The sequence below is a fragment of the Gorilla gorilla genome, chromosome 12 (genome assembly GCF_029281585.2).
Source record: "Gorilla gorilla gorilla isolate KB3781 chromosome 12, NHGRI_mGorGor1-v2.1_pri, whole genome shotgun sequence".
Taxonomy (NCBI): Eukaryota; Metazoa; Chordata; class Mammalia; order Primates; family Hominidae; genus Gorilla; species Gorilla gorilla.
The window spans coordinates 112274599-112293252 of NC_073236.2; the positions used below are offsets into that span (position 1 = coordinate 112274599).

The 18654-nt window shown below is 41.2% G+C and overlaps 2 protein-coding genes and 1 non-coding gene across 5 annotated transcripts in view; 2 read left to right on the forward strand and 1 right to left on the reverse strand.

Moving 5' to 3' along the window:
• GPN1 (GPN-loop GTPase 1) overlaps positions 1 to 13472 on the reverse strand; it is a 21911-nt gene extending 8439 nt beyond the window's left edge. Inside the window, exons 1-11 of one of the 2 annotated variants that reach the window (XM_019021256.3) lie at positions 13224 to 13472; positions 12428 to 12521; positions 11327 to 11366; positions 10493 to 10559; positions 9724 to 9761; positions 7477 to 7555; positions 7167 to 7261; positions 4137 to 4182; positions 3360 to 3506; positions 2265 to 2347; positions 1114 to 1153 (exon numbers count right to left, since the gene is read on the reverse strand). In XM_019021256.3, coding sequence (XP_018876801.3) covers positions 1114 to 1153; positions 2265 to 2347; positions 3360 to 3506; positions 4137 to 4182; positions 7167 to 7261; positions 7477 to 7555; positions 9724 to 9761; positions 10493 to 10559; positions 11327 to 11366; positions 12428 to 12521; positions 13224 to 13472 — 978 coding nt within the window. Of the gene's footprint in view, positions 1 to 1113; positions 1154 to 2264; positions 2348 to 3359; positions 3507 to 4136; positions 4183 to 7166; positions 7262 to 7476; positions 7556 to 9723; positions 9762 to 10492; positions 10560 to 11326; positions 11367 to 12427; positions 12522 to 12944; positions 12964 to 13223 lie in introns of those variants that run through there. The other variant, XM_055377645.1, reaches the window with a different exon arrangement.
• On the forward strand, positions 223 to 351 carry LOC115933634 (small nucleolar RNA SNORA36 family). The gene has a single exon (XR_004069500.1). It is a non-coding gene; the product is annotated as a small nucleolar RNA SNORA36 family (small nucleolar RNA).
• Positions 13296 to 16775, forward strand: CCDC121 (coiled-coil domain containing 121). Of its 2 annotated transcripts, none has more exons than XM_031008152.3 (2): positions 13296 to 14015; positions 14481 to 16775. In XM_031008152.3, exons 1-2 carry the CDS (start codon positions 13642 to 13644, stop codon positions 15433 to 15435), a joined length of 1329 nt encoding a protein of 442 aa, XP_030864012.1. In that variant the 5' UTR covers positions 13296 to 13641; the 3' UTR covers positions 15436 to 16775. The 2 variants fall into 2 exon arrangements, with proteins under 2 accessions (XP_030864012.1, XP_030864013.2); XM_031008153.3 differs by having other exon boundaries at positions 13362 to 13506.
• The last annotated feature ends 1879 nt before the right edge of the window (positions 16776 to 18654 follow it).

Below are 18654 nucleotides of genomic sequence, written 5' to 3' on the forward strand. Positions count from 1 at the left end.
GGAGTCCCAAATTAGATGCCAGACTTCTCAGTGGAGATGAAGAATTATACAAATACTAGAGGCTACATAAAAACTGATGCAGATAAGGGATGTCTGGTATAGGGACAGAAACACTAAGTAGCGTGGGCCTGGGTTACTGCAGAAGTTTAGACTGGAGGGCTCTGCAGACTGATTTAGAGGGTTCAGAAATGGAACACAAAAAGATTTCAAAAGAACCCTCAATTCTAAAGTGTTGAGTTCAGTCCAGGGTGGATCCCCTGCTCTGTTAATTGAACTGGAACATGTAAACTGGCTAGGCAAAATGCCTACATAGAAAGCATTACTCTTTTTATTCATCCCCAGCCTACAAAATGAAAAAACAAAAGATACAATAAACTTTATTATATGGGGGGAAAAAAACACAAAAACCTGAAGTAGACATAGCAGGAAGGCTCAGAGACAAAGGATCCAATGAGCCTATGGAAGCAGGACACTCGATCATTTGGGGTAAGAGAAGGCTGGGCATGGTGGCACCTGCCTGTAATCCTAGCACTACAGGAGGCCCAGCAGGGAGGACTGCAGGAGCTCAGGAATTTGAGACCAGCCTGGGCAACACGGTGAGACCTTGTCTGTACAAAAAATTTACAAAATAAAATTAGCCAGGCATGTGGTACATACATGTTGTCCTAGCTACTCGGGTGGCTGAGATGGGAGGATCGCTTAAGCCCAAAAGGTTGAGGCTGCAGTGAGCCGCGATCGTGCCACTGCACTCTGGCATGGGTGACAGAGTGAGACCCTTTCTCAACAACAAGAAAAGGAGTTGTGAAGCACCACTATACACTTATACAAAATTCTACAACTAGCTTTAAATTGACCTCTGAAAGGGAAGAAACATTGAGGAGCCTTTCTGCACCCAGACAACATACATACAAATTTACAAATTTAAATTAACAAGTATTTAGAAGATACACTGAAATTTCATTAGCCACCTGTACCTCAATAAAGCTACAAACAAACTTTTTTAATTAAATAAAAGATACATTAATAACCAAAACAAAAGCACTTATGTCATCAAGATTGAGCTGGGTTTTTTTAATGGCCCTTTTAAAATATACAAACACCCTCCCTTCTTACCAGTGATTTTTTCAGACGTTCATATTCAGGACGATACTCCCTGTAAAGAGAAACACTTTCTAAATTCCTTTGCTTAATCGTCTATCCTGACTCTCCACATTCCCTTATCTCTATTTTCCTAAGACTGACAATAATAAAACATCTGACTTCATTCAACATCAGATGTAACAAATCTTAGTCACTGACAGAGTCTACCCAATGGAATTAAAAGCCAAGGTGCCCGCTCCCACCTTGGAACCAGGAGACACAATCCTGACTGCTGGGCTGGAAAGATTAATACTGGTGAGAACATGACTGATGAACTCACCATTCATTTGAGATAAAAGGGTGAGATAAGTAAAAGATAAGCCTGTTGAGCTCAGGACGTGCAACATACAATTATGTGCTTTACTTGAACAACAACAGTGAAAGGATACAGAAAAGAGTCTATCCTAAGGTTTTGATAACACCCTTGTGTCTAATGAATCAAAATCAAAATAACATGTCTGAAAACCAAAATATGGTTGTTAGGATCTTGCAAAATATGAAGCCAAAGACACATGACACTAATAAGCCGGCTATCATGCCACAGGCCTAAGGAAAGTGCACAGGGCTCTGACTCCACTTTTCTTTACTTGAATTCCAGTATTAACAATGACAATAGTTATAACATTTATTATAAAATGTGCTTACTATATGTCAGCAATTGTGATAAGTGCCGTATACGTTTTCTCAATCTTCACAACAACCTTAGTGCCAAATCCAGCCCACTGCCTGTTTTCATAAATGTTTTTCTGTAACACTAGCCATGCCCATTAATTTACAAATTGTCTAAGGACGCTTTTGTCCTACAATGGCAGACGTGAGCAGTTGCAACAGAGACTATATGGCCCACAAAGCCTGAGATACCTACTGTTTAGCTCTTTACAGAAAAGTCTGATGATCCCTGCTCTTAATCACTCAATACAATGAAGATTTATACTTCTATTTAAAAAAAACAAAATTGAAAGGGAACTTGTTACCCCTAAGTGTGGTCTGATTCAATACACATATGCAAACCAAAAATAATACATCCATCATGAAAATGTAATGCTTTTCCTGGAAAAACTGCTTTCATATCAAAATTGTAGGTTATTAAGAATGTCATCAATAGAATTTTCCTTTATCCTCACCTTTCATATTCTTCGGCAGCACTGGTAACTTGCACAAAGAGTTCATCTAATCCAGTACCCAGAACAGCAGAGACACCCACCACCTGCCAAAAAGCATCATAAATGCCACTAAAGAAACCATTGTATATTTTTTAATGAAGTACATTAACTTGTTTAAATGTTGTAAAATCTTAGTAAGAGTGGTTTATATTTTGAGAAGTCTTTGGCAAAAAGCCAGGCTAAAAAAGAACAGAACAGCACACCCAGTCAAAAGTCACAGAAATAAGTCCATGGAAAATAAAAAATTGAAAAAGAAAGATATGGCCTGAGTGCAGTGGCACATGCCTATACTACCAGTACTTTGGGAGGCTGAGGCAGGAGGTGCACTTGAGGCCAAGCATTCAAGACTGGCCTGTGGAACACAGCGAGACCCCAGTCTCTACAAAATATAAAAAATTAGCTGGGTATGGTATACCGCACACGCCTATAGTCTTAGCTGCTTGGTAAGCTGAGGCAGGAGGATCCCTTGAGACCAGAAGGTCAAGGCTGCAGTGAGCTGTGATCCTGTCACTACACTCTGGCCTGGGTAAAACAAAGCAAGATCCTCTCTCCAAAGGGGGAAAAAAAAAAAAAAAAGATAATTAGGACTGAACAATTAACAGGACTTATTATCTATTCCCTAACAAACCAAACCAAATCACTTTCTGCTTTGTCTATGTCTTTGCTTGGGCAATTAACCCACTCTGCCTTTGCTTACATAAATCTTACCCTTCTTCAAAGCATACCTCTAATGCTACATCCTCCAAAATCTGTCATTTTGATCTGCCGCCTCACAATCATCAGGCCCAACTTCCAATCTTTTTTAAGGTACTTACTACAATATATCATATGTTTTAATTCTGTGTGTAGCCTTCTCTCCCAAATAGACTATAAACTCTGAAGCTGGGGTCCCTATCTTATTCTTCTTGTACACTCCACAATTTTTAATAAGCAATGCTTTAAAAGTTACTTTTCAGTAGGTAATAAGCTTCCTTTCTCAGCCAGGTTCAAAGCCAATCCTATGGGTTAACAGGTTATCTGGAGAGGCTGTCAGTGTGAGCAGGAGAGAAAATTTACCCTGAGTGAGCTGTAAAACTCATCTAACACCAGGCTCATTGAACGAGTCAGGTTACTGACGTATGTAGTCTCTTGATTCAAGGCATCTTGGAAAGCCTCAAAATCCTGCATCCATTCCACTGCAAAGCTGTGGTCAATGATGTCAGTCTGTACCAGAGAGAAGTCAATTATGAGCAACCAGAGCCAACAAACGCGAAATTTATTCTTTTAATTAAGTGTTGACAGCAAAGAACATATCATCCATATATTTTCTTTCTCTGCTTCTATTTCCCCTCCATTGCAACAAGCCACAAAGAACCACAATCATTGTGTAGTCAGTGTAATTAAATGAAGATGTGTATTCTCTTGGTTGACCCTCCACTATCCACTGCCAAGTAACCAGGGCCAGAATGGACACCAGCACATTCTAGGCTCTGAAGTCAAAAGGTCTCTTGCATCCTAGCCATCAACCAACAGAGAAGTTTAGAATTTTTTAATTGCCACTTCCAGTAGACTAGTTGTCCCTCTCATAATTACACAGTCTTGACTCTGAGGGATAATCTACATACTATGGTTGAAGTGCTACTCTACCTAGCCTAAAATAATTTTAGACAAGAGTTGGTAATAATTGCTCATTCAATTTGATTGATTCATTTTCTCGAAGTGCCTATGAATTTGTTTCAGTAAAGCCTGAATCTGGTCTCCAGCATCTGAAATAATCTTTCTCACCCACCTAAACCTTCTAACCACAAGGTTCTGATGAAAAATGGTGAATCACAACAGGAAGAATACACTTACTTTATTCATGACCACAATGAAAGGCAGCTTGGTTTTGTATAAGATGCTGAAAACCAAACATTGAGAAGTTATTAGTAAAAGCACATAAGCTCTTGCTCGTCCAGTGTCAGTATGTCGGGACTAAGTAAGAGAACAGAAATGAGTTCAGAATCTAAAAAGTAGTCATCCATTTTTACATAACATCATATAGTCTCTGCCAACAGGAAAACAACTACCACCCAGAAGCAACACACACACTCTCACTCTCGTTTGAAGTAATAATGCCTTAATATTGAACTTGTTTTTGTTTTGTTTTTTAACCAAATTGGTATTTTTCAGAGAAGGAAATGAACATTTATTGAATACCTATTACAGGTTGAGAATTTCCTATCTAAAATACTTGGGACCAGAAGTGTTTTTGATTTCAGATTTTGGAATATTTGTAAATACTTATTGGTTGAGCATCCCAAATCTGAAAATCCAAAATCCTCCAATAACCATTTCCTCTGAGTGTCATGTCAGTGTCTAGAATGTCTCAGATTTTGGAGCATTTCAGATTTCAAATTTTTGGATAAGGGATGCTCAATCTGTACAGTCTAGGCACTGTGCTAATAAGCACTTTCATAAGTATTATCTCCTTTATTCTTTACAAATAACATGTAAATATATACAATTTTTATTTGTCAATTATACCTCAATAAGGCTGGGAAAAGAACATTAAAATTTTTTTCAATCTGTAAAGTAACATCTTAAAAATGTTTCTACCCCTACCTTTATTGAGGTATAGTTGACAAATAAAAATTATATATATTTAAGGTGTACAAAGGGATATTTTGATACACAGTTGACCCTTAAACAACATAGGTTTGAACTGCAAGGTTTACTTATATGCACCTTTTCTTCCACCTCTGCCACCCCGAGACAGCAAAACCAACCCCTACTCTTAGACTACTCAAAGTGAAGACGATTAGGATGAAGAGTTTTATGACGATCTACTTCACTTAATGAACAGTTAATATATCTTCCCCTTATTTTCTCTAGCTTTATTATATGAATACAGCATATAATACATATAATATATATATAATGTGTGTTAATCTACTGTTTATGTTACCAGCAAGGTTTCCAATCAACAGTAGGCCTTTAGTAATTAAGTTTGGGGGGAGTCAAAGTTTTATATTTTGTAGAGATGGGGTTTCACCATGGTGCCCAGGCTGGTCTCTGCAGGGGTTGGTGCCTCTAACCCACAAATTGTTCAAGGATCAACTGTATGTTTCATCATGAAATGATTACCAGCTGGGGGTGTGGCTCATGCCTGTAATCTGAGCACTTTGGGAGGCCACGCTGGGAGGACTGCCTGAGCCCACGAGTTCAAAACCAGCCTGGGCAGCATGGCGAGACCCCACCTCTAAAAATAAATAAATTAATTTTTTTAAAAAGAAATGATTAACACTATCAGGCAAATCAAATAATTTTCTTTTAAACAATTAATATGAAAATGGGCCAGGCACAGTGGCTCATGCCTGTATTCCCAGCACTTTGGGAGGCCCAGGCGGGCAGATCACTTGAGGTCAGGAGTTTGAGACCAGCCTGGCCAACAAGGTGAAACCCCGACTCTACTAAAAATACAAAATTAGCCAAGTGTGGTGACTACTCAGGAGGCTGAGGCAGGAGAATCACCTGAACCCAGTAGGCGGAAATTGCAGTACGGTGAGATTGTGCCACTGTACTCCAGCCTGGGTGACAGAGCAAGACTCTGTCTCGAAAAAACATAAATAAATAAATAAATAAATAAATAAACAATTAATACGAAAATGAAATAATGCTGTCAATCTTCAGATTTCTATTTGGATCACGATTTCTTGCATCCAACAAAAAGGGACATCCCTTGTCATATCAGAAAAGACAAATGTTGGTGATGGCATTTGTGTACCCTCAAAATTAAATTCTCTCAGCTTTAATAACTGTCAGCCTTGCTCCTCAGTCTTAATGCACTAATCTAGTGAGGCATGCCCCTCCTCTGCTAATGGTGCCACATTTGGGGCAAACCAGTGCATTTTATTTTTTTGAGACAGGGTCTCACTCTGTTGCCCAGCCTGGAGTACAGTGACATCATCACAGCTCACTGCAACCTTGGCCTCCCAGGCTCAAGCAATCCTTCCACCTCTGCCTCCCAGGTAGCTGGGATTACAGGCACACACCACCATCCCTGGCTAATTTTTTGTATATTTTGTAGAGATGGGGTTTCACCATGGTGCCCAGGCTGGTCTCAAACTCCTGGGCTCAGGCGATCCTCCCACCACAGCCTCCCCACGTGCTGGGATTATAGGCATGAGCCACCATGCCTGGCCACCTGTGCATTTTACAATTATGGATAAATCTTCTTATTCATGGTATCTCGTCATGTTACAATTTCACTCTACCAGCATCATTTAGGCCAGAGGACTCTATTCTTCTCTCTCTCTCTCGTTGCCCCAGGCTCTTGTTGCCCCAAGCCGGAGTGCAGTGGCACAATCATGGCTCACTACAGCCTCAACCACCTGAGCTCAAGCAATCCTCCCACGTCAGCCTCCCAAGTAGCTGGGACTACAAGGGCGTGCCACCACGCTGGCTAATTTTAAAACATTTTTTGTAGAGACAGAGTCTTGCTATGTTCCCCAGCCTGGTCTCAAACTCCCAAGCTCAAACGATCCTCCCACCTTGGCCTCCCAAGTGTAGGGATGACAGACCCAGCCCAGAGGACTTTATCTTTAAACTTGGATTTTATTCAACTGGGAACAACTATCAGACAGTTCATATTCATACATCACCTTTTTGTAACAACAAGGGAGGAAGATCAGAGGGTATTGAGACAGAATGCCAACAGCACATGTGCCTCTTTTCTCCTCTGACCTTCCCCAACTCACAGCCACTCAACTGAACAGCAAATCTGAATGAGCACAAATCCAGGGGTAAGCAACCAGATTCAAAAAAAAAAAAAAAAAAGAGGAAGAAGAAGAGAAAAAGGCCTTATACCTTGATGGAACACTTTCCCCACCAATAATCAATTACCTGCAGGCATAGAGCATGTTGGACATGAAGGTCACTGGGTTGGTACTTCTCGATGTGTCCATTACATAGATGACAACTGTTGGAAATGAGGATGCCTAAAGCCACAAAATAATCAAAGCCTTGGTCAGAGGGCTCACGATCTGTCCTCAAACTCTTTTTCCACCATCCTTAACAAGGGAAAACCACTTTAGGCAGGGTGTGCAGAGCTTCTACAACTCCCTCCCATATAAAGTCCAAGGCAATTAAAAATAAATGCTCATCCAGTCTAGCCCCGCCAGCTACTCTCAGTAGCAAGTCCTAGAATACTCACAAGGGCCTCAGTGATAATTGTCCCAGAAGCTGACCAGGTGAATACCTCAATCTGTCCAGGTGTGTCAATCAACACATATCTATGTCAAGAAAGATCATTAAAGAAGTGTTACATTTGTGTTATGCTGAAGGATATTCCATCATATAAGACAATAAACATCTGGTTATCCAAGACTGGAGTAACCTCTGCACACTGCCAAATCTAACTTCCTCCTACTGGCCCTAAACTGCACATGATGATCCCCTAGACTTTGTTCAATGACCAATATTCACGCTAATGGGCAGGAACAGCAGACCATGAGTTGCTGCAAATGATCACAGGGGAAACTTTTATAGAAACACAATGCATTTAAAATGAAAGACACAAAACCAGAATGTAAATCTCTTGGGAAACATCTGGTTGCTTAGGGCGGGGGTGAGTGTGGAACAGAGGAAGAAGAATGGGAGGAATGGGAAAGTGCTAGCTGAAGAATATCAGGTTACTTCTTGAGATGATGAAAATATTCTAAAATTGACTGTGGTGATAGTTGCACAATTCTGTGAATATACTAAAAGCCACTGAATTGTATACCTTAAATGGGTGAATTGTATGGTATGTGAATTATCTCAATAAAGCTGTTTTTATGAACTATATCAACTTTTTTGTGAATTAATTTGATATAATTATGAATTAGATCAGAATTTTTTTAATTGGCAAAGAATTCTAATAGACATTTCTCTAAATATATACATACCAATGGCCAATAAGTACATTACAAAGATGTTCAATATCATTAGTTATTAAGAAAATAAAAGTAAAAACCACAATGAGATACCACTCTATATCCACTAGAATGGCTATAATCAAAAACAAGAAGAATAACAAAAGTTGGCAAGGTTATGGAGGAACTGGTTGTGGAGAAATCATATTGCCAATGGGAATGGAAAATGGGGTAGTCACTAGGGGCTGAGGGGAACAGAAAATAAGGAGTGATTGGTAATGAGTATGGGGCTTCTTTTTAGGATGCCAAAAATATTCTGAAGATAGTAATTATCAACACACGACTCTGTGGACAGACTAAAACAACCATACACTTTAAACGAGTGAACTTTATGGTATATGAATTATATCTTAATAAAGCTGTCATTAAAAAAAAAAAAAATACCTCCAGGCCAGGCTCAGTGGCTCACACCTATAGTTCCAGCACTTTGGGAGGTTAAGCCGGGCAGATCACTTGAGGTTAGGAGTTTGAGACCAGTCTGGCCAACATGGTGAAACCTCATCTCTACTAAAAATACAAAAATTAGTCAGGCGTGGTGGCAGGCCACCTGTAATCCCAGCTACTCGGGAGGCTGAGGCAGGAGGATCGCTTGAACCCGGGATGCAAAGATTGCAGTGAGCCAAGATCACACCACTGCACTCCAGCCTAGGCAATAGAGCGAGACTCCATCCCAAAAATACAAAAATTAGCCAGGTGTGGTGGCTCACACCTGTAGTCCCAGCTACTTGGGAGGCTGAGGTGGGAGGATCACCTGAGCCAGGGAGGTGGAAGTTACAGTGAGCTGAGATCACTACACTATACTCCAGCCTGGGCGACAGAGCAAGACCCTGTCTCAAAACAAAACAAAAGCTACCTCTAGTACCCCATTTTTGTAAAAGCACTTTTATCCATTCATCCTTCTATCTGTGTATATAGAAATGTGGAATGCTAGTAGCTGAATGATGATGTTACTTCTAGTGGGAATCGGGGTGATGGTTTCATCTTATAAATACCATGCATGGTTTGAATTTTTATAAAACAATAAATTATCTTTTTTTAAAAAAGTAAACCTTGAACAACAGCTAACTGGGTAATGGCCATAAGAACAAATATTTCCTATTTTGACACTCTGCAAATTAAAAAATTTTCTCTGAACCATGTAGACTATATTCATTTAAATAAGAATTAGAAAGGTATTTCAGATACTTTAATGACAACAAGCATGGTTTCCCAAGAGAAGGCAGGTGGACAACTGAATTGGGACAAAGTCTCAAAAGAGCTCCTAAGAAGCCATGTAAATTGGGGATCAAAGTAATTGAGGATGAAATGATATTAAATTTAGCTCTATATTCTAAAGCATCTTAATGATTTGCCAATTTTTTTTTCACTCCAAATGGTTTCATCTCAATCTATATTCTTTCAGAGGCTGATGGTATCCCAGATCCTCCATGAAGCCTAGAAATATGTCAGCTACAGAGTAATAAATGGGTGTTACTGACATCACTTACTTGGACATGTTCTGGGCCTTCTCAATAAATTTCATCACCTAAAAGAAAAAGATGTCAATGACAACAAATTCCGATTTCAACACAAAATCACAGAGCCCTCTCCAGGGTGGCATACCTCACAGGCACTACCACCTACTGAATCCCTCAATCACCTACTGAACATTTGCAATCTTAGGACAACAAAGAATAAACAGGCTGAACTAAAGCAACACAGCCACATCAGCAGCACTCCAATACCATCTTGGGGCACAATCCAAGGATCTGAGAAGCTGAAGACTTTGATCTGTCAATGTCAAGTCGTATCTCTTGTCAAAATGTTAACAGCCTGCCTCATGGCCTAACATCAGAGTATAAAAACCAGTGATTATAAAACACTCTTATGGAAGTAGGTGAAAAAGAAAACCTAAAGAATGACAAATATGTATCACAAGTAAAATGCCCCATCATCTTTCCATTCCATGACTGCTAGTCCATCCCACTCCCAAATACCCCCATCCCAGCTTCGGGGTAATACCACAGGCAAAGAACAGGTCAAGAAAATAACCCAGGTCTTTTGGATTTTTATTAGCTGTCACAAATATTAAATTTGAAGTGTCTGACCATACTGATCACCTTCTCATAGTCTACTTCTCTGTCTGACAAAATGCCTACTTATTTTCTATATTTATGCTCAGGTTTGCTGCTCTTCTTTACCAATGTGATCAAGCTAAGGAATTTAAGAGTCACAGATTTTTACACAACCATATTAATATACTAAAGACAGATATACCTGATCAAATCTGGTAGCAAAGAGATTGAGTGAGGTCACTATGCCACCATTGGGTCCAAGTCCATATCTAGACACCAAGTTGAGGAATGAAATCGCTTATAGATTAGATTATAAAGTTCATACCTAGGCTATCATTCACACAAACGGCATTATGAAATTAGTGTTCCATTAATGGATACTGGCAACCTAATCCTTGACTACCATACAAACTTAACCACACAGGGAAACAGTCATTATCAAGGTCTGTCTCACTCATTTGATTTTAGGAATGGTCAGGCAAAATGAAGAAAGCAAAGTGACCAAAATGTAATACAGGTGCATCAGGCAGTGACAGCCCACTGGCATTGCTCATTAAGGCCACCTGTATAACACCTCCGGCTCTGATCCTCATAAATAAATCAAGCAATCTGCTGATTATGATTAGTCTTCCTACTTAGACTTGCCTACGGAGAGAGTACACATTTCATACAGCAATTTACTAAGAGTTAATCCAACTAAACTCACTCATTTCTGAGTTTCCCAGTCTAAAGAGGTGGTGACCAACAGATGATCCTCCAAGGCAAAATACTACCTTGTGGGACCCAGGTAGCTGTCAGTTATCCTATCATACTCTCTGCTCTTTAATTACAACAGCCTGCCATCTGGGGAGATGGTAAGAAAACTAAAATCTCAAGCTGAAATAGTATTTCTGATCACCTACCTCTCCCACAATCAGCTTCCATCCTTTTGCTTGTATATTTCACAAGGAAAAGGCAAAAACACTCTTTCAAGCCACAAAATACACAGACAAGAAGCCAGGAATGAGTCAAGACCAAAGTAGATGGAAAAGGATACTGTTTCATGACTTCTTTATACTTTACAGTGTCACGAATATCTGAGGAGAAAAAAAAAGAATTAACTGGAATGTAATACATACACATTCCCTACCATCAGGAAAGTAAAACTGGCCTTCTAGCCTTCTCCTGTCAGCATTCTCTTCTACCACCTCCACTTTCACACTGGTTTCCTTCCTTACAAAGAATAAATGCCAAGTAAATCATGAAGAATGTTAGGGCTAGGAGCTCTAAAGTTGTGGCAAAGAGTTTTGTCTCCACAAAGTGCAAAGTTTCACGCAACTTAAACATGCCTAGAAAAAGGGAGGCAAAAATCAAGGGGGAAAAAATGCTTCTTACTAATTGCCTATTACTGACAAAGGCAACGCAACGGCAATGCAGACATGATTTTTTAAAAGGAGTTAGGCTGGGCACAGTGGCTCACACCTATAATCCCAGCACTTTGGGAGGCCAAGGCAGGAGGATTACTTGAGCCCAGGAGTTCAAGACCAGCCTGGGCAACATAGAGAGGCCTTGTCTCTCCAAACAAAACAAAACTAGCCCAGCATAGTGGCAGGAGGCTGAGGTGGGAGGATCACTTGAGCCTGGGATGTTGAGGCTGCAGTGACCTGTGAATCACACCACTGCACTCTGGCCTGGGTGACAGAGACTCTGTCTAAAAAAAAAAACCTAAGCTGTTTAGGAACGCAAGCAAATCCAAAGGAAATGAAAGTAGATAGTTTAGAAAACATGAAAAAAGAAGGCACTGAAGACTGTCAGGCTGGAGGCTTTACAGAGTCTCACTCTATTGACCAGGCTGGAGTGCAGTGGCACGATCTTGGCTCAATGCAACCTCTGCCACCCGGGTTCAAGCAATTCTCCTGCCTCAGCCTCCCGAGTAGCTGGAATTACAGGTGCCTGCCACCGTGCCTGGCTAATTTTTTGTATTTTTAGTAGAGATGGGGTTTCACCATCTTGGCCAGGCTGGTCTTGAACTCCTGACCTCGTGATCTACCTGCCTCGGCCTCCCAAAGTGCTGAGATTACAGCCGTGGGCCACCACGCCTGGCCTTTTCCATTCTCTTTAAAGCACTGCACACAAGTTATGTTACTGGTTTACTCACCAATATTGGCAGGAAAGGGAACTTCATGTACTGCTGGATCCAGGTTGATCACATAAGGTGGAGTGCCTTGGGCATGCAGGTGTCCTGTGAGCCTCTGCAGAGATATGGGGAGAGGGTTGGAAGGAGACAAAGAGGGGACAAGAGAGAACTTCCATTCCTTTAACACCCATGCCTTAAGAATATTGCACTTAGATTTTCTTCTACCTGAAATATCCACCCACTATGTCCACCTCCAAGATACAACTCTCAGTTCAAATGCTACCTTTCTTCATCACCCATCTAACAAAGCTTCCCCTACTCGTAGTCACTTGTTTACTTGTTTTGATTCTTCGTATGTGGGTTTTCTCTATCTCCTCCATTAAATATTTGGCCCCATGAATGAATCTTGTCAACCTCATTTTCACTATATCCCCAGTGAATGGAACATGACAGGCGTGCAAGAAATATTTGGCAAATCTTCACCAAAACCTGTGTGCTAGCACTGTATTAATCTTTAAAGTTACTTGTAAGCCCTTGCCTCCGAGAAACGCAATTTTATCAGCAAGACAATTCCTGTACAACGTGGTAAGCTGGACCGAGTATGCCCTGAAGGTGCGCAGAAGAGAGCCTTAATTAACCTGGCTAGGGCCCGAGGAGGCTTTGCCGGGGAAGGAACTAAAGTTGATGGGAAGCCCCCGAAAGCCATGCGCCGGTACCCTCCAAATCCTCGAAGACCTCCCTCCCTTTCTTCCTGGCCTTCCGCCTGCCGGAGGCAACCTTTTGCGCTCCCCTACTACACCCATGCTGTGTACGTCACCTGTACAAAAGTGGTTTTCCCGGATCCCGCCATTCCCAACACCAACAGACACACTGGGTGCCGCGGACCCCCAGACGCCTGGTGCTCAGCGGCAACTGCGGACGCCGCCATCTTCCTCCTGGCCCCACCCACCCGACCATAGAGACACCGCATGGGTAGAGAAACTTCCGCAATGTTCTGGGCTGCGAACGAAAACCACCACAGCGTCAGAAAGGAGCGGGTGAAGGGGCGCGGCGGTTGCCAGGGCATCTAAGAAGATGCTAAGAAGCGTCGGGCAGGGCTGGTGAGTCAACTAGTGACAGTGGCGAGGAAGTGGGGGCGCTGAGCAAGCGAGAGGAAGGCTGAAGGGAGCTAGGAAAAGGGCGCTGATCTCTGCAGCCTGGGAGGGCTTTTGTCTCCCGGAGGAAGGCCAGAAGAGATGGGGTCCCGAGGGCAGGGCTCACACAGCAAGAAAACGAGGAGCATGCCTGTCATTTTGAGCCCACAGAGAACGGGGAGCGGAGCCACTGGAGGACCGGCCGCTCGGGCTTATTCGGTAGCCGAGGCGGTTAAACAGTTCAGGGCTGGACCAGCCGGGACTGGAGCAGGGTGCAGCCTCCAGGGTTGCTGGGCAGCACCGAGACCCTTTGAGCACCGAACGAATAAACTACGGGAGCTTTCCGCACTTGCACATTGTTCCCGCGAGTTGCAGACGCAGGTTCCTGATGCTAGCGCTCATTTCTTGGCAGTCACCCTCAGTGAACTACACAGTTGCCGTGACCTTCAGGATGAATGCTTGGATTCCAGGTGCAAGTAGGTACTGGAGGGGAGCTTCCTCGTCACTGAAGGTCCCTCAGAAACTCAGGAAAGATGATGAAAGAGCCTAGAAAATTATTTCTACTCCTGACCACCCAGTCTGTTTCTGTGACCCTTTGTAGCTGCGAACAGTGTTCAGTAAGTCATAAGATCTGGCTTTAATAGCCAGGCTCTGCCACTTGCTAGTGGTGTGAGTCATGGGCAAGTCACTTAAACTCTCTGAACCTGTTTTCTCCTTTTTTAAAACTGAGGTAATACCTCCCAGGGTTGTAGTGAATGCACGTTGTAAATGACGAGCTACATTCCTCATCCTTTACCACTAGCTGGATTCCCCACACCTTGCATAATGTCTGGAACATTCTGGAGCTCAGAAATATTCTCTTGTATGAATGAAGGACAGTTGTGCACTTACTTCCTAAAGTTTCATTAACTGACAGAGGAATGTCTCGTTTGTTCTTTCAGGTTTGCTGAGGGCCCCAGAAGGCTCCTTCCACCATATCATAGTCTAATAAATAATTTTGTCAAGCCAGAGACGCTAACAAAGGTAGAGACAAGGCTTAAAGAAAAGATAGTGGCGGAAATGACGGATCTGAACAAGCATATAAAACAAGCTCAAACCCAGCGGGAACAGCTACTGGAGGAATCCAGGGAGCTACATCGAGAAAAGTTACTTGTCCAGGCTGAAAACAGATTCTTTCTGGAATACCTGACTAACAAAACTGAAGAGTACACAGAGCAACCTGAGAAGGTATGGAACAGATATTTACAAAAAAGTGGAGAGATTGAACGAAGAAGACAAGAATCAGCCTCCAGATATGCAGAACAAATTTCAGTACTTAAAACAGCTCTCTTGCAAAAGGAAAATATCCAATCCAGTTTGAAGCGGAAGTTGCAGGCAATGAGGGACATTGCTATATTAAAGGAAAAGCAGGAGAAAGAAATACAGACATTACAGGAGGAGACAAAGAAAGTCCAAGCTGAGACAGCTTCAAAGACACGGGAAGTACAGGCCCAGCTCCTCCAGGAGAAAAGATTACTGGAGAAACAACTGAGCGAGCCAGACAGGAGGCTACTGGGAAAGAGAAAAAGAAGAGAGCTTAATATGAAGGCCCAGGCCTTGAAGTTGGCAGCAAAGCGGTTTATTTTTGAATACTCCTGTGGCATCAACAGAGAGAACCAGCAGTTCAAGAAGGAATTACTGCAGCTAATTGAGCAAGCCCAGAAACTAACGGCTACTCAAAGCCACTTAGAAAACAGGAAGCAGCAGCTGCAGCAGGAACAGTGGTATCTGGAGTCCTTAATCCAGGCGAGGCAGAGACTGCAAGGAAGTCATAATCAGTGCCTAAATAGACAGGATGTTCCAAAGACCACACCCAGTCTTCCCCAAGGCACCAAATCAAGGATTAATCCAAAGTAACTTCTAAAATAACACTGATTAAATAAGAACTGGAGCAAGTACTCTTACGTGCTACATTAACCTGGTTAGAAAGGCTTTTGGATTCCAGATTGCTATTGTAAAATCTCCATCATGATGTGTTGGAGTGAAGGATTAGATGGTTTTATCCAACAGTCCTACTAGATATTTGGTAACCAGCTTCCCTTAACTAGCTTTTTCTTTAAATACTCTTGTTAATAAGCTATTCCACAAACCTCCAGTTAACCTAACACATGACCCTAACTTAGCCATTTACCATACATCAAACTAGCTAAAGGAAACCAACCTAAGGAAGTGAAAACAGTTGTGATTTATTTCATCTAGCTAAATTGTATTTCTTTATAGAGAAAGTACCTTTAAGGATAGCATTCCAAATAGACTTTGAATAGCGTTCTGCTCAGTAAATAACCAGTATCAGTTTATCCTCATTCCTTTTGACCAACTTAGCAGACAAAAGCAGTTTTTATAAGCTCTTTGTGAGTTTGTGCCAGTGACCAGGTAGCTCCTTCTAGTTTTCTCATGAGTGAAAAAGCATTCTGATAACAGCAAGTCCAGTAAGTGCTATGCAGAGTGACCTTTCATCTGATGCTAAGCCCCTACAAGTTTAATTGAGAAGGTAAGGAAAGAAGGAGACATATATTAGGTCAGCTCTTACTTTTGAAAATGTTTTATTTGAAGAAACACCTGTAGCATTGAGGTGACTGAATGCCTCCGCTTATTTCAGGAAAACGTATCCAAAAAAAGTTGAAATATTTGGACAACTTTTTTTTTAAGTGCCATCGATTTCCCTAGCAGCATTCTAAAAGATAGCAAGTAAAATGATGTTTGTTATCCTAAATGCTTTAGTTTTAGGTCATTTATTAATTTTCTTACAGGTGCACTTTCTAGTACATGAAGTATCTTTTGTAATTAACGTGTGCCATATGTTTATTCCCATTTAGTATAACTATATATTTTAAATTATATATTTTTAGGATAGTTATTTTTTTTGGGGTTCTACGACATTGAAGTTGGACTAGTGATTTATTTGAATGCTGAATCCTAGTATAGGGGAATATAATCTTATATTTTAACAGGGGTCCTCTATGGGAAAATAGGACGAACTTTGTTTCCCAGAAATTGTTAAGTGGTGAAAAACTTCAAAATAATTTTCCTGCATTTTCTGCTTTATTTACATGTAAAGTGAATTCCCTGAAAATTGGATTTAAAAAGGATTCTCCTTCAATGTGCCTTTACCTTGTAGCTTTAACAACTTTTCTGTTAAATATGTAGTTTTTTATTAAACAATGTTATTAAATAAAAACATTTATCCACTGATTTTATTACTGTTCCAATGTAACACATTTTCTACTTCATCACTCTTCTGTTACCACTCTTAAATATCTTATTCACATGTGCAAATAATAAAAACTAGTTTTAATGCAGAAATTAGGATTTTAGCATACAGGTACTTTAACCTAAATCTCAATTTGTGAGCTGAAAATACAGAAACACTGAACAAGGAAAGCATGGTATCCAAGACAAACTTGAAGGCTTAGTCTCTGTGGACGTAAAAACCCTAAGACAATATATTTCTAAGGCTGATAAAAAGTTGGAAAGTAGGAAGCATATTAGTTCCTCCTGCCACTGGTGTCCCAATTATCTAATTCAGGAGTGGGTAACTTCCACCTGATCTCAGTTCATTTTTACTTATCATCCCAGGTAATGGATATGGTATACTGCTTGTGGCTGTCCCTTCCAGAGTGAGGGCTTGAAGACATTAAAAGTTGAATGATAACTGATTTCATACCTTGAAATCCATACCTCTAAGTGAGCAGCAAGTTGGCCAACTAAGATTTAAATCTGCATTTTGTCTGCTTTGCTATTTAGAAAATTACACAGGGTTATGTTACAGAAAGTGAGTTTAGATGGAAAAGACCTCTGAGGTGAAATTTAAGACCTGCTATGATTGCTAAAATGAAGCCCACAATGCAAAAACTGGGGAAGAAACTATTCTAGGCAGAGGCAACAGTGAATGCAAATGCCTTAAGATGGCAATAAGCTTGGTAGGTTCAAGGAACAGAAAGGTGTGTATGTAAAGTATAGTTGAGGAATGGTCACAGAACATGAGTGGAGGAAAGGAAGATGAGGCTATTAAGGCTAGCAGGAGTTTAGGCACCGAGGGCCTTTAGCAGGTTAATGAGGCCTGATTTACAATTTTAAAAACTACAGCTGTTATGTGGAGTGTATCCAAGCCAGAAAAAAGTGGAAGGAAACCAATTAGGAAGATACTGTAGTCTAGGCAAGAGGTAATGATGGCTTAGATTGGAATGGCAGAAGTAGAGTGAACAGATTCAAAATGTTGGTGGTGGTAGGCAGGACTTGCTAATGGATTTGCTATAAGAAGAGAGAGATGAAGCAAGAGTAAATTTCTAAAATGTTCTCTTTTAAGGAGATGTGCAGAATATTCTTTACATTTTTTGAGACAGTCTCACTGTGTCACGCAGGCTGGAGTGCAGTAGTGTGATCACAGCTCACAGCAGCATCTTGACCTCCTGGACCCAAGCAGTCCTCCTATCTCGGCCTCCCAACTAGCTGGGACTATAGGTGCACACCACAATGCCCAGCTAATTTTTTAAATTTTTTTGTAGAGATGAGATTTCATCACATTGCCCAGGTTGGTCTAGAACTCCTGAGCTCAAGTGATCCTCCAGCCTCAGCCTCCCAAAACGTTAGGATTACAGGTGTGAGCCACCATGCCTGGCCCCAGACATTGAGACATATTCATGATGATACAAGAAACCCTACTCAATTTTATAGCTTGTATAGTATTCTACTGTATGACTGTATCGCAATGTATCCATTCTGATAATGGATAATTATTGTGTATTAGAGTAGGCTAACAAAGAGACCCAAGAATGTATAATGTCTCAAATAACAGACATTTATTTCTTGCTCACTTAATAGTCTCAGATACATGTTCCTGGTTGGCAAGTGGCTCTCCTTCAACAGGTGATTCAGGGAGTCAAGATATCTTCCATTTTGTGTTCTTCCATCTCCTAGGGCCCCATCATCATCTGCATTTAGCCAGAAGAAGGGTAAAGAAAGCTTGGAGGTACACCCACTCAAAAGTTCTAACCTGCAAGTGGCATTCATCACTCCACTCACATTCCATGGGAAAGGAGTTAGCTGGCTTCTCCTTCACTAGAGAGAGTGGAGGGA

Coding starts and splice junctions, on each gene's coding strand:
- CCDC121 (XM_031008152.3), top strand. CDS start 13,642: ATGGGGTCCCGAGGGCAGGGCTCACACAGCAAGAAAACGAGGAGCATG. Junction 14,016..14,480: donor TGCTTGGATTCCAGGTGCAA/GTAGGTACTGGA, acceptor TTGTTCTTTCAG/GTTTGCTGAGGGCCCCAGAA.